The sequence below is a fragment of the Leptinotarsa decemlineata genome, unplaced genomic scaffold (genome assembly GCF_025532065.1).
Source record: "Leptinotarsa decemlineata unplaced genomic scaffold, Ldec_3_MD MMD2_P_RNA_scaffold_2, whole genome shotgun sequence".
NCBI classification, from domain to species: Eukaryota; Metazoa; Arthropoda; class Insecta; order Coleoptera; family Chrysomelidae; genus Leptinotarsa; species Leptinotarsa decemlineata.
The window spans coordinates 15,127,272-15,141,088 of record NW_027412529.1 but is presented as its reverse complement, the minus strand read 5'-3'; the positions used below and the strand labels follow the sequence as shown (position 1 = coordinate 15,141,088).

The 13,817-nt window shown below is 31.8% G+C and overlaps 1 protein-coding gene across 1 annotated transcript in view; it reads left to right on the top strand.

The window, feature by feature from the left end:
• The first annotated feature begins 2,104 nt into the window (after positions 1–2,104).
• The window catches only part of LOC111506901 (peroxidase), a 55,061-nt gene continuing 43,348 nt past the window's right edge, over positions 2,105–13,817 (top strand). The window contains exons 1-2 of the mRNA XM_074184098.1: positions 2,105–2,258; positions 12,200–12,381. Coding sequence (XP_074040199.1) covers positions 12,212–12,381 — 170 coding nt within the window. The 5' untranslated portion in view covers positions 2,105–2,258; positions 12,200–12,211. The remainder of the gene's footprint in view (positions 2,259–12,199; positions 12,382–13,817) is intronic.

Here is a 13,817-nt window from a genome sequence, read left to right as displayed (position 1 = left end):
GCAGATGAAACAATAACTTGGAGAGAAAATAAACTAGCATTGATACTATACAATAGAATTTCAGGTAAACAGGATAGAAAATATGGTTGTGTTGGAGGAAGGAGAGGGGATATATTATAAATGAAATAAAACAGAGGTATAGAAAGGAGAAAAGCAAATCTTTCAAAATAACAAAGGAAGCAACAATGATATCATATATTACAAAATAGTGATGACGTCAAGACAGTGAAACAAAAGAAGATTTATGAAGATTATATAGATGTTTTCGGTAAACTTGTTGGAGAAATCATGTTTGAACATGTTTGTTTGAAGGTAGTTGACAATGTTTCGTGGTGCATTTCATTAATTAGGACTTTCATCGTTCAATATGATATAAACTGATTTGAAATACCTGAAAGAATATGTGAAAAATTGAAAAAGATTAGCTGAAAAATAACAATTATATCAAGCAAAAGAAATGAAATCACAATCAATTGAAATACAAGAAACAACCAAATATTAAAAAAAATGAACTATTAACACGTGATGAAAAATTGAAAAGTTAATAACAAGAAATGAAAATTAAAAAATAAAAGATTCCAAACCTTGTTACTTCACGACGTTTCGATTGTTAGTATCCACAATCGTCTTCGGGTGATGACTGGAATTGAACATAGTAGAAAATTTGATAACAAGAAAACCTGTATTGGTATGTCCACTATATTGAGGATAAATTCAAATAAACAGACAGAAAATAGGAATATGTGAAGGTTAATGCCAAAGAGAGAAGGGGTAATGAAAATGCAGGAGAGCGTAGGATAAAAACTGAAGATCATTCATAAATGTGCAGAGTTCAGAAGAAAGAAAACGATGTCAAGACTGACAAAGTATTTATTGTTTCTCAACATTAGCTTTGAACATTCCGACTGAAGGCAAAGAGCGTTGAGGAAATCACATGTATATTTTCAGATATTTTTTTATACTTCACGACCGGAATTAGTGAAATTTGTTTGACTATAAGTAGCTGTTTCACGAAAATCCAATATCGGTAATATCAAAAATAAACACAGCTGGACGACATGCGAGCCACTTCAATCAGCGGATGTTTATAAGAAAAAGAATTGCAGGAAACTTCAAATTCAGGTCGTAACCCAAAAAAGTATATGGTCGAAAAATTGATAGTATGTAATACCTACATCGAAGGAGCTGAATTGGCTAAAAAATATAATAGTTCAATATAAAACATTGATGTTTTGGAACTGCTTTTATCTGCCCCCGAAAGTGAAAGAGATGAAGTTATAAATTGAAAACAGTTTCTGCCTTCGATGTCAGTTTGGTTTCGGGGATTTTGATTTTTTTCCTACAATTAGGATCAGGTGTATATTTGAAAGAAGCACTAGAAAATAATGTGTCAAGTCAAACTCGAAAAGCAATCACACTGAAAACCTCAGCCGTAAAAGTCTAAACCATTTTGTCAATATGTGTCAAGTCAACAACCTTTTTTTAAAGTTGTAATGAACAGTGACAAAAATATTACCATTTTTATTGTTTTGGAGGACTCGAAAATCATACAATTAGAAAACACTAAACAATATTTTAATATTCAACTGTTACTATTCCAACGAAAAAAATTATTCGATGATTCATTAATATTCATATGAATATTGCATATTTTCATGTTTTGAAGTAAGTTCAAATGTTTTTCCCATGGTGTATTTTTATGATTATATTGTATTTCAGTATTGATACATCTTGGATCTAAAATAATTTTATGACGTGTACATCCATCAATGATGACCAAACAAGCTGGAAATACTAATAAAGTTGTTTGTTTATCTTTATTTTAATCTGATAGGTAACTAAAGAATCTGATTAATAATAATCATTGAATTTCTTATTTGATATAATCAAGGTATTAAATGCAGACATTTCGCCATATTTGCTGTCTTTATTGCTCCGGTAATATCATTATCATACTTTTATACCCAATTCCCTACATAGATACGACTAATTAAAGTACCTCTTATTGAATTTAAACGATATTTGACAGAAAACTACAGTGCAAGACAATTCTGATACAGTTCCATACAAATCCATCATAACATATAGATCAATACTAAAATTATCAGAATGATTTGAGGCGGTCGATACTTTCTCTTTTTATTTTAATGTTATAAATTGGGGTAGATTTGGAAGAATTTCGTCAGTCGGATCGTGGTTTTGTGTCACTTCTCATCAAGATCGAAGCGATCGTTCTTCATTGCGATTAATAGTTTGAGGTGAGTATGTTAATTTTATTGTTTTATCAGAAATTCAGCGAATCAATAATGAAAGCTTTTCATTAGCTCGTTAAATTTTATCTGTTTGAATTATTTCCTCAGTTATTCAGTCAATCAATGTAAATGGAATTTTGTGCAGTGTGAAATTCAAGATGTCAGATATGGTAAAATAATCCACGTTAACGTGAGAACTTCATCACAGATACATTTTCGATATTTTTCTAAATAAAAAAAGATTTGGTATCTTCAGTAACGTAACTGAACATAGGTAATTGAAATATTATCAATTTGCAGAATAAAGAAATTCCTATCGAAATTTACACGATATTTCAGAAAGTTTGGAAATAATAGTGATAATTATAATACCAATAATGATGGTGATAATGATACAGTTGAAAAAAATAATAATAATGATAATAAACGGATGAAATATCAAGATTTTCCCTTCGAACTCTGCAGACTCTATCCAGACCACTTTGTCAAGATGGTTATTCTGATTTTTGGAGTTCTTGGCGGAATGATATCCTCTCTACTCTCGCATCTTGAAATCATACCGGCATGCCGCACCAAGGCAAAAATCTTACCCGAACAGATACGGAAGGCTTTCATTCTTGACTCACTGCGCTTACTTAGGGCACATGATTCTCGGACCCAATAATCACTTACCACACGGTATGGGGGGTGGCCTGACTAGTGCAAACTTATGTTGAGAGAAAAATAATGATACTTATATCATGAGAATATGGACTTTCATGACCGAAGTCTAGCTATAACCTTCGTCCTCGCAAAAATAAAGGATCGTATAAAATCATATGAGACAAAATATAAAATTCAAGTATGAATCCGAAGTAGATATGATTCAAAAGTCAAAGTCAAAATAGAGTCCTAATTATAATTGTCTTTACCACAAGAAGTACAATCGTCATTGAAAATCGAACGTACTAAGCTGAGCGAGAACTTGACTAGTCAATTAGTTCGAGGAGATATTTTATGCGGCGAATTTAGTCTTGGTACCTGAAAATTCATATAAAAAATGCATATCTGTTTCAGTGGTTGGTAATCAAATGTATCCTAAAGTCTATTGATGTTATATTATCAGTGTATTAGTGGCCATTACACTTGTAAAAATATAATTCAATACTACGCGCATTTCACTCACGAAGTTGGCATCATCAGAATATGATTAAAAATAACTTCTTGAAACTCACTCAGCCTACTTATCCTAAACTTTTACCTGATAAACGAAAATTATTCAAAATACGTGAATGAAAAATAATAGTACATTTTCGAATAGTTTTTTATGAAATAACTGTCCATCATTCGCAAGATATCCATCATAATTTTTGAATAAATTGTAATAATGTCAGAAAGTTGAAAATATGTCTGCAAGTATATGTCTCTAGAGTTCTTTTCTCATATACAATGATATTGAATTTGAAAGATATAGAATCGATTGAATTTTGTCAAAGATATTAATATATGTTAGGTACTATTGAATGAAATCGAAAAATCAACTCCAGCTTCATTTATTTCGGTTCTTGATAAATACGGAAGAAACTAAAATTCCAAAATTATATTTTTGCTGCATCTTTTTTATTTGTGGAGGTATTAGAAATATGTTATAACTTAGTCATGGTATCTTTCATTGTACTATCAGAATATGGAAGTATAACTTCTACACACGGTGCCGTCAGACTTGGGAACCTCAACTTTGAAATTGAAAGGAGGCAGTTCTTACTCTCTTCATGTTCCACATCTTATTCCTAAAAAATCAATCAAGTATTGTGTTGATATCACAAAACTCAATTTTCAGTACGGTTTCCGCACGTCTGACCACTACCATGAGTTGAAAGTGAAGCTTTCATGTCTAGCCTTCATTTCGGCTTTCGCGGTGATTGAACGAGAGTCAATCAGTAATAAAAAATACACGCATTGTTTTAGAAATATGAACTACTGACATCAAACTATAAATGAATCAATCCCTTGGTGAATATTTGGAATGTTGCCGACAGAATAATTTGAAGAAAATTTTATTTGTACATAAAATGATAAGCAAGACATGATTCTGAGGTCAAAAGACGGCACTCTCTCTTCATTCCAAAATTATGGTTCTTCAAATGTCATATTCCATCTTGTTTATTGCACAAAAACGATCGAAATGAACATGATATTATTCGTCACATAAAACTTACACATTGTTCCACCTTGCTTCGTATTTTTTTCTGCAATTTTTTCAACATGAGAGAGAGGACATTGGCAGGTTTTTCCGGGTTTTCCTGCAGCTGAAAAAGCAAATGCGCCACTGGAATCAATGAAGTCGCACCGGAGAGCCAATTTATTTTTATTAATGTTTTTATTTTCATTGTTGTTTTATAATTTCACAAATGAAGTCTTTTTTCTGGTAATTCGGAAGCGACCGATTATATTCAAGGTTTCATCTCGAACGGCTTATGTATTCATGACTGCTATTCACAAGAATTTTTTTTTTTGCCAAGTTATGTATTATGCAAGTTTTTTTATTGAAAAGCTCTATAGATATACAAAATTTCACGCTATGTTGAGTTTTATTATAGTATATAGTATTTTTCTAATCCATTTGTTATAAATGTTGAATTTTGTTATGTGGTTTGAATCTTTCTGCGTTGTTTTCGTAATATGTAAGTCGTGGATTCAAAGAGGTTTCATAGATGCTTTCCTATAAACTATATCAGTTTTTGTACACTGTATTCATCATCCAAATGTTTGAACTATTTTATATAATGATTTTGAAAATTTTCTAAATGATTTTCAAAAGAAACCAATGATGAAAATCACTTTGAGTCACTAGAACTGCAAGTGTGTCATTATCAAAGTTTGATGACAGTCAAAAAATCACGATTATAATTATGTCTGTTGAAAAAATATCCAAATCCGGAATGAACATAGAAGTAATGATTCTCGAATATTGGATGTGAAATTCAAAAATTTTATTTGGTGGAATTTAATGAATTTCAGTGGCAAAGTACATAGTTTAGCTATTGAAAGAATATTTTGAAAAATCGTTCTGATCTCTTGGCTTTATAAAATTCAATGTTTTATTTTCAGGCATTCAGAAATGCATCAAGTTACATTTGAAAAATGGTAGGGAACAATTTCGTAATCCTATTATGGACAGATCCCTAGTTTTGTAAAAATACTAGTCAGTTGTTGAATATTATAATGTTGATTTCATAAAGGTGGATTAAAAACAATTTCTACTCAATGGATAATGGCAACCTTTTGTTCCAAATAAGATTTTGATGTGCATCAAGTTACATTAAAAAAATGGTAGGGAACAATTTCGTAATCCTATTATGGACAGATCCCTAGTTTTGTAAAAATACTAGTCAGTTGTTGAATATTATAATGTTGATTTCATAAAGGTGGATTAAAAACAATTTCTACTCAATGGATAATGGCAACCTTTTGTTCTAAATAAGATTTTGATGTGCATCAAGTTACATTAAAAAAATGGTAGGGAAAAATTTCGTAATCCTATTATGGACAGATCCCTAATTATGTAAAAATACTAGTCAGTTGTTGAATATTATAATGTTGATTTCATAAAGGTGGATTAAAAACAATTTCTACTCAATGGATAATGGCAACCTTTTGTTCCAAATAAGATTTTGATGTGCATCAAGTTACATTAAAAAAATGGTAGGGAAAAATTTCGTAATCCTATTATGGACAGATCCCTAGTTTTGTAAAAATACTAGTCAGTTGTTGAATATTATAATGTTGATTCCATAAAGGTGGATTAAAAACAATTTCTACTCAATGGATAATGGCAACCTCTTGTTCTAAATAAGATTTTGATGTGCATCAAGTTACATTAAAAAAATGGTAGGGAAAAATTTCGTAATCCTATTATGGACAGATCCCTAGTTTTGTAAAAATACTAGTTATTTGTTGAATATTATAATGTTGATTTCATTAGGTTGGATAAAAAAAATTCTACTCAATGGATGATGGCAACCTTTTATTTAAATAAGATTTTGATGTGGCACTCATTACTAGTAGACTCCTCATGAACTTTCAGAAGATGAGTCTGATATGTTGGGTAGAGTATATTCAATGAATTCCAAAATCATGGCCCACAGAACAGACAGACCACTTTCTCTTCTGATTATTAATTGGCCTCTGCCGTTAGTCATAAAACGTAATTCATTAAAGCATTTGATAACCTTCTGATGTGGGATCAAATACGACATCAAACGACTGCTTAAAATTATGTTTCACCAAATATGTATAAATGATGCATGCATTTAAATAAGATGAAAGTGCACTCTGACCACAAGTCAATAAAAACTTGGTTTCTTTCATGTTTTTGCATAATATCACAAGAATTCGTCAGGCATTGACCTCTTTCTGGTCAAATAATAAATTACTTATATACACAGAGTGACTTTGGCTAGACTACACAGCAAAAACACTCAGCGGTAAATGTGATTTTCAGGAATATTTTTTTATTTTCAACAAAAAATCAGAATGTCGAAATGACTACTATGATTTGGAACCTCGTTGTCTTTTAGGATATTTAGACGTGTCACTATTTAAAAGGCAAGTGATATTTTTCTGTAGACAGAATTATATCCATTCATACTACTAAAAAAAACGTTTTACAGTTTAAAGGTGATTCTCGTTTGAATGTAGTTGAGACAATGTTTCATGATGCATTTCATTAGTTCGGACTTCCATTTTCTAATATGGTATGAAATGATTTGAAATCCTTGGAAGAGTCTATATGATTGAAATGGATAGCTGAAATTAACAATTATATCAAGCAAAAAACCCTGACATGAAATATTAATTCAATAAAATACAAGCAACAACTGAAATTTGGGCAATACAGAAAGAAATGAAAATTATTAGATGTCAAGCCAAGTTACTTCACAACGTTTTGATTGTTACATAGCATCAAGTAGCTGAAAATATCAATTATATTAAGCAAACAAACCCTGAAAATGAAGTCACAATGGCATTAAATACAAGCAACAATTGCAAATTGAACCATACAAAAATAAATGAAAATCAAAAAGAGGCAAGTTACTTCACGACGTTTCGATTGTTAGTATCCACAATCATCTTCGGGTGATGACTGGACTTATTCCTCCGATAGATTACTATTCATAGGTCATGCGAGTGCTTTCACCTATCCCATTTCCCCCCCTCTCAGCATAACCGATTTAACAGGTTCTGAGTATTTGGATTACGCTTAATTATGGGTTTCCATATGTTGCGTATTTCTACGCTAGCTTGATTCCTCCCTGTGAATGATCTCAGCTTGGAACCACTTGATGTTACGTAACAATCGAAACGTCGTGAAATAATTTGAATTGAAATGTTTGATTTTCATCTATTTTTGTATGGTTCCATTTGCAACTGTTATTTGTATTTAATTTCATTGTGATTTCATTTCAGGGTTTTTTGCTTAAAATAATTGTTATTTTCAGCTATTCATTTCAATTTTATTGATTGATATAGGAATTTCAAATCATTCTATATCATATTAGACAATGTACGCCCGAACTAATGAAATTCAAGGTAATTCTCCTTTACGGAAAACTACTCCTGAAAATAATCGGGAAGTAGTGCTTCAATGTATGATGTTTTCAATGAATTATGAATCCTATTTTTATAGTTTTCTTTTCCTAATCTCTGTTATTGAAAATACGATTTCAATAAAGGGTTAATTTTTATCAAAAAATTAGTTATCATATCTTCGTGTCGCTTCAATAGCTTGACCCAATTCAGCTGAGTGATACCTTGAGAGGTTTTTAAATTCAAAATGCAGGTTGGGATCAATTCATTTATGGCTATCGCACATTTAGTGATTAGTTACAGCCCAAACCGCAGAAAAACAAATAGAATGATTTTATAGTATAAAAATGAGAAATCTGCAATTATATGAATAATAATAATAATAACGATAATAACAACAATATAAGTTTTTTTCGGACAATGATTACTGGAACGCGCGGACGGGCGCGTAGGATCGGACATCTTCTCTTGACCGGTGCTTGCTGCTCCTGACGAAAGTAATAGTGAATCACATCAGCCGCTGACCACCGTACAGTAATCATGGTCTTTTTTTTATGTGTTTGTGCCTTTGGGAAGTAACTAATTGGCTCGTAGATGTCGAACCAGTGTCTTTTGTTGTCGTAGATGATCCACTTCTCATGACACGTGATGATCCCATTCAAAAAGGCATCGTTTTGGTTGTACAAGAGCAAAGAACATACTACGAAACGTGACAAACGTGGGACATACAATTTTCCAGAGTTTCGTCTCGATTTTCCATAAATAAGGTGCATGTCCGCTAACTCTTCGAATGTAAAATTCATTTTCATTATACGAAATACACAATCAAACACTTTCTGACAGCTACATTAACTTGGAAGTGTCATACGAATCTCATTTCATTTCCACAGCCCCCTAACAAATTTATTGTTGTCAATGAAGTAATCCTCATTGCTTAGGTGGATCAAAGATTGTTATAAGTCACGTGAATGTATTCTGAAACTATTCAACCAGTGGCTGAAGAACTCGAGAATATCGGTACAGTTATCTAACAAAACTATAATAGATATGCCCAGGAAACATTGTAGATGGCTAAGGTTGAAACAAGTAATGGTATTTTGGTTAATCGATAAAACTTGGATTTTTACCCAGTGAGAGAAGATAATTCGATAAAACATTCTGAGTTCAGTTTTGCCAACTATTCGTTATTGTCTTTGAAAATCGTTTGGATGGAACATTTTATTAAAAAATAAATCTCTAGGTAAAGCCATTCAGTAGGTCTGCGGGCTCACAACATATCTGCAAAAAAAGTTGGTAAAATGGTAGAAAATCCGCAATATGTTGCCGAAGTGAATAGTTTTTCAAGCACACAATGAATGGTAGAATGATGAAAGAGTTCAAATAATTTCGGTTTTGGAATTTCGATTATTTTACTCGATTATTAATATTCCCATATGAGAATGCACCTATCAGTTCAACTCAATTTTTCTCGAAAACTACTGGTTTTTTCATAGTGAATGTTTATTTGGTTTTTACGTAAAATTGATCAAGGAATTCAAAAAAAAGACGGTTGTGGATATAAAGTCAGCGGCGTAAAAAATAAGGGGGGAAATATAAGCTATTACCCCGCTGGAACGCCACTGGCTACTGATACTGAAGCAAACATACCACTGGAGGAAGCACATTCTAGCTCGTAATCGATTTGCTGAGTTTCATTAATTTATTCCTTTTAGTCCAGGAGCTACGACGAAAAGGGTCTTTTTATTTTGCAACTTCAACGCCCTGTATTTCTGAAACGGCTCATTTCCGGACACACATGTCCTACCTCATTTTTCATCATTTTGCAAGAGGAATGACGTGGTATAAGTTTGTCCGTCGAATTCTGAAACACCCTGTATATATATATATATATATATATATATATATATATATATATATATATATATATATATATATATATATATATATATATATATAAATATAGAATCCCAGAATCCTATTGGCAGATTTTACAGTTTTTTTGATATAACTAGAAACTGGGTATTGTGAATTATAAGTTACTGCAAGATCTTTTACTTCTGTATTTCTTTCTAGGACCTCTCCATTCATTTGATACGCAAAAATAATTGGTTCTTTCAGACGAGTTATTGAGAGCACTGAATATTTTTTCAAATTGAAGTATAATGTATTCTTCTGACTCCATTCCATAATGGAGCCCTATACAATTCCGAACTGTTTTTACTTGTTTGAATAACTTCAAATCGTCAGCAAGATGTAATCAATCTGAAAATTGAAGATGAGAGGGTAAATCGTTCATGGAGAGTATGAATAGAAGAGGTCCTAAATTCGAACCTTGAGGAACACCCGAATTGGCCGAAAATTTCCCAGATGTATTTTCATCGTATCTGACAATGAATTTTCTTTCTTGTTGATGATTTTTTTATCAAATCTAAGAAATTGCTTGACAATCCATATCTGCTTATCTTTTCTAAGAGTACATCATGAGGAACCTGATCAAATGCTTTATGGAAATCTGTGAACATAGTGTCCAATTGTGATTTATTGTCTATAGTGTTGAAAGATTCATTACTGAATAGTAATAAATTTGGGCTAACTGATATTTGACTCATGAAGTCATGCTGTTGAGGTACTATATATTTACTGGTGAAACTGCTGAGTTTACTGAAAATAATGATGGCAATAGGTCTATAGTTCTCTACATCCATTTTATTGCCAGATTTATGTAAAGGTATTGTTATGGACGTTTTCCACATAGGCGGAAATGAATTAGATTTGATAATTGAATTGAAAAGGTGTAGCAATAGGGCTTTCAACCATTCACCGCACCCTATCAGAATATATGCGGGTATACCATCTGTACCTTCTGATTTTTTAGGTTTCAATTTTCTCAGTGCTTCATTGAAATCAGTTTCGTTCATTGACTGCAAACTGAATGTTTCATTACATTAACCTGTATTATCATTATTATTCAAATCCAAATTTTATGCAGGTGGTTGTGAACAAAAAACTGACGAGAAAAAATTTTAAAAAGCATTAACTATATCTTCTTCACTAACAGATTCATTATTATAAACAAAACTGTTCAATTTTGTAATAGTTTTCTTTTTTGTAGTCACAAAATTCCAAAACTCATTTATATTATTATCTACATTTTCCTCAATTTTTTTGTGATACGTTTTTTCATCCTTTCTGATCTGACTTTTCAGTTTTCATCTCAATTCCATAAACTTGTTATTATAAAAACTCGACACCGATTTCAATTTCCGAAATCTTTCTGTTTCTTTCAGTATACTTTTTGTTTCTTTGGTGAACCAAATTGGATACGAGTAGTTTGCCAGTAAATTAAGGAACACACTTATTTTCAATATCTTCCCATATGTTAGAGAAGTTACCTAAAGCTGTGTTCACATCATGTTCATTCAATACCGAATACCAGTCAATATCCCTAATAGTGCGACTCAGCTCAAGAAAATCGGCTTGTTTATAATTATACCTGAGAACTACTTTGAAGTTCGTCGATTCTTTCATTTTCCCAAGATAGGAAATGGTGATACAGAGAGCAGAATGGTTACCATCCTCATATGGAGAAAACTGTAGTGGTTTTACAGAAATGAATTTTAAAAATCATGCTGAGCAAACTCTATACCTTGCTGAGCGATGAACTAAATGAAGAGGCTAAAATGATTGACATACGACAAATTTTTCTCTCACACTTTAATTTTACACCAATGGAAGAATCTGATAAGAGCTATAACTGTCAACCTCATTCGTAATACTTGATGAAGATTGAACACAATTGGAATTCTACGCATGTTGCATGTATCGGGCAATAGGTTTCACTCATCTCACACCGAAGCTATATGGTATCATTTTCTACCATATCAAACTCCTCAACTAACTTATTTCAATGTTCGTGCTTGTTCGTGCTTGTTTTTTGAGTTTGGATATTGCCCCCATTATATTTATATTTCAATACATTCATCTATTTTCAATTTTTTTTCATGTTAATATACATTGATTCAAATTACTTTCAGAAGAGGTTGTAGTGCACAACTGTGACAATTATTGAAAACTCACACATGGATTTCTGCATTTCTGAGTATGCACTATTTGATCACACTTTCCAAAACTGAAAATCAATTAAGTATATTGGTCACCAATGAAATTATTCAGATGTAAGAATGACTATTTGTAATATGGGGATGAATACATTTTATTAGTATTCTTATTTTGCAAAGTATCAAATAGTGTGCTGATTACTTCAAGTACCAAGACCCTTATATAAGTTATTTGATGGTAAACAGTAATCCAATCCAGTAATCCACTTATTCACACTATATTTTTTAATTTTTGAATATTAATATATGTGCTTTCTTTAGATTCCGTAGAATATGTTTCGAATAATCACATGGAACGTCATTTTTACAATTTCGTTCTCACACACAAAGGGAAATTGTGCAGGAGGTGATATTTTTGAAAAAGATGCATTTTTCAATGGATACCACATAGAAAAACCCAGTTCCGGTGCTTTTCAGTATTTTTCAAATCCATTGAAGAACAGGTGAGTAACATATTCTCAGCATATAACTAATCTGTTATGAAAAAACTTTCTGGCATTCAACTTTTCCGTATTCATACAAAAATGTGGAAATGCATATGAAAGTAGTTGTATAGCAAAGGCTTTTTTCCAGTTTGTATCTGAAAGTAATTCTGCATCATCTACACATCTTTGTGAAGAGTTTATCAGAACTTTATTGCTTACTTCGGAAGATTCCCCTAGTTTTTGTGTGAAGATGGAAAAGAAGAGAGCAAAGAGCTATTTTTCCAGATGAAACTAATCTTTTCTTGAAATACAAACCTTTCAATTTGAACAACATGCTTATGGTTAGGCTGTCACATGTGACACAAGTAGATTTGCTTAGTTTTGTAATGTTTTCCGAAACGGTGTTGAAACAGGTGTCTTGTTCCGAAACTCCGGAGTACACCGATGGGGATGATAGTGTTCCATGTATGTGAAATTTCATGTCGATATTCTTCCATATACTATAGTTGGGTTGAAATACAAACTGACTAGAAAAAACTGGTTTTCGTTAAATTCATTGTTGATGTGGAGGCAGTTGTTCCGAAAATAATTCAATATTAATGTAAAAGTAGTTCTTTCAGAAGGATTTTTCTTCCATTTTGTATCTGAAAGTTACTTCTATGCATAATCTATACGTCTTTGTAAAGGGTTTTTTTCGAACTCAATTGTTTTCTTCTCTTCTTGGAAGTTTCCTTTTTTTCCGCATAGAAGTGAAGTGAAAGCCAAAGAGCTTTTTTCCCAAAACCATCTCTCCGGAAAAATATATTTCTCTCGATTCAAAGAGTTTATCAAAACTTATTCATATAGAAATGTTACAAAGTGTCTACATTCACAACATTAATGACATATTGTAATATTTTTTCTTCAGTTGAATAGGCGATAAAAAATTCATCATTCCATTTATTCAAAAAATATACGTTCAAAGATTGATTTTTTCTCAAGGAACAAGGGCATCAATCTTTGATACCAGCAAGATCGAACTCAAAATCACTGTTGAAACCCATCAGGGATTACCAATTAGGCATGTTCTAGGTAAAAGGTGTTTCTTGTTTCTGTTGACTATATCACTGACAAGTTTCCGTGGAGAGTGTACTTGATTGTCATATGGTCTGTCAAAATGATTGATATTCTTTACTTCATGTATTCCATATGTTTTGACAATCACAATTTAGTCCAATCCAAATAAATTGGCCTACTCTTTTATTTTCCATTATTCTTGTATCTTACTTTGGAGTCATTATTATATCCAGGGTGTATCGCACATGAAGTCATTAATTTCAGATCGTAATTACTGATATCTCATAGAAAAAGTTTCATATAAACGTGTGTCCTAACTTACTCCATCTCCTTGTAACGGGAAGTCACTTGAAATGTTTTTTTTGAAACTCCAAAAGTCTTGTCGCCGATTTCAATGA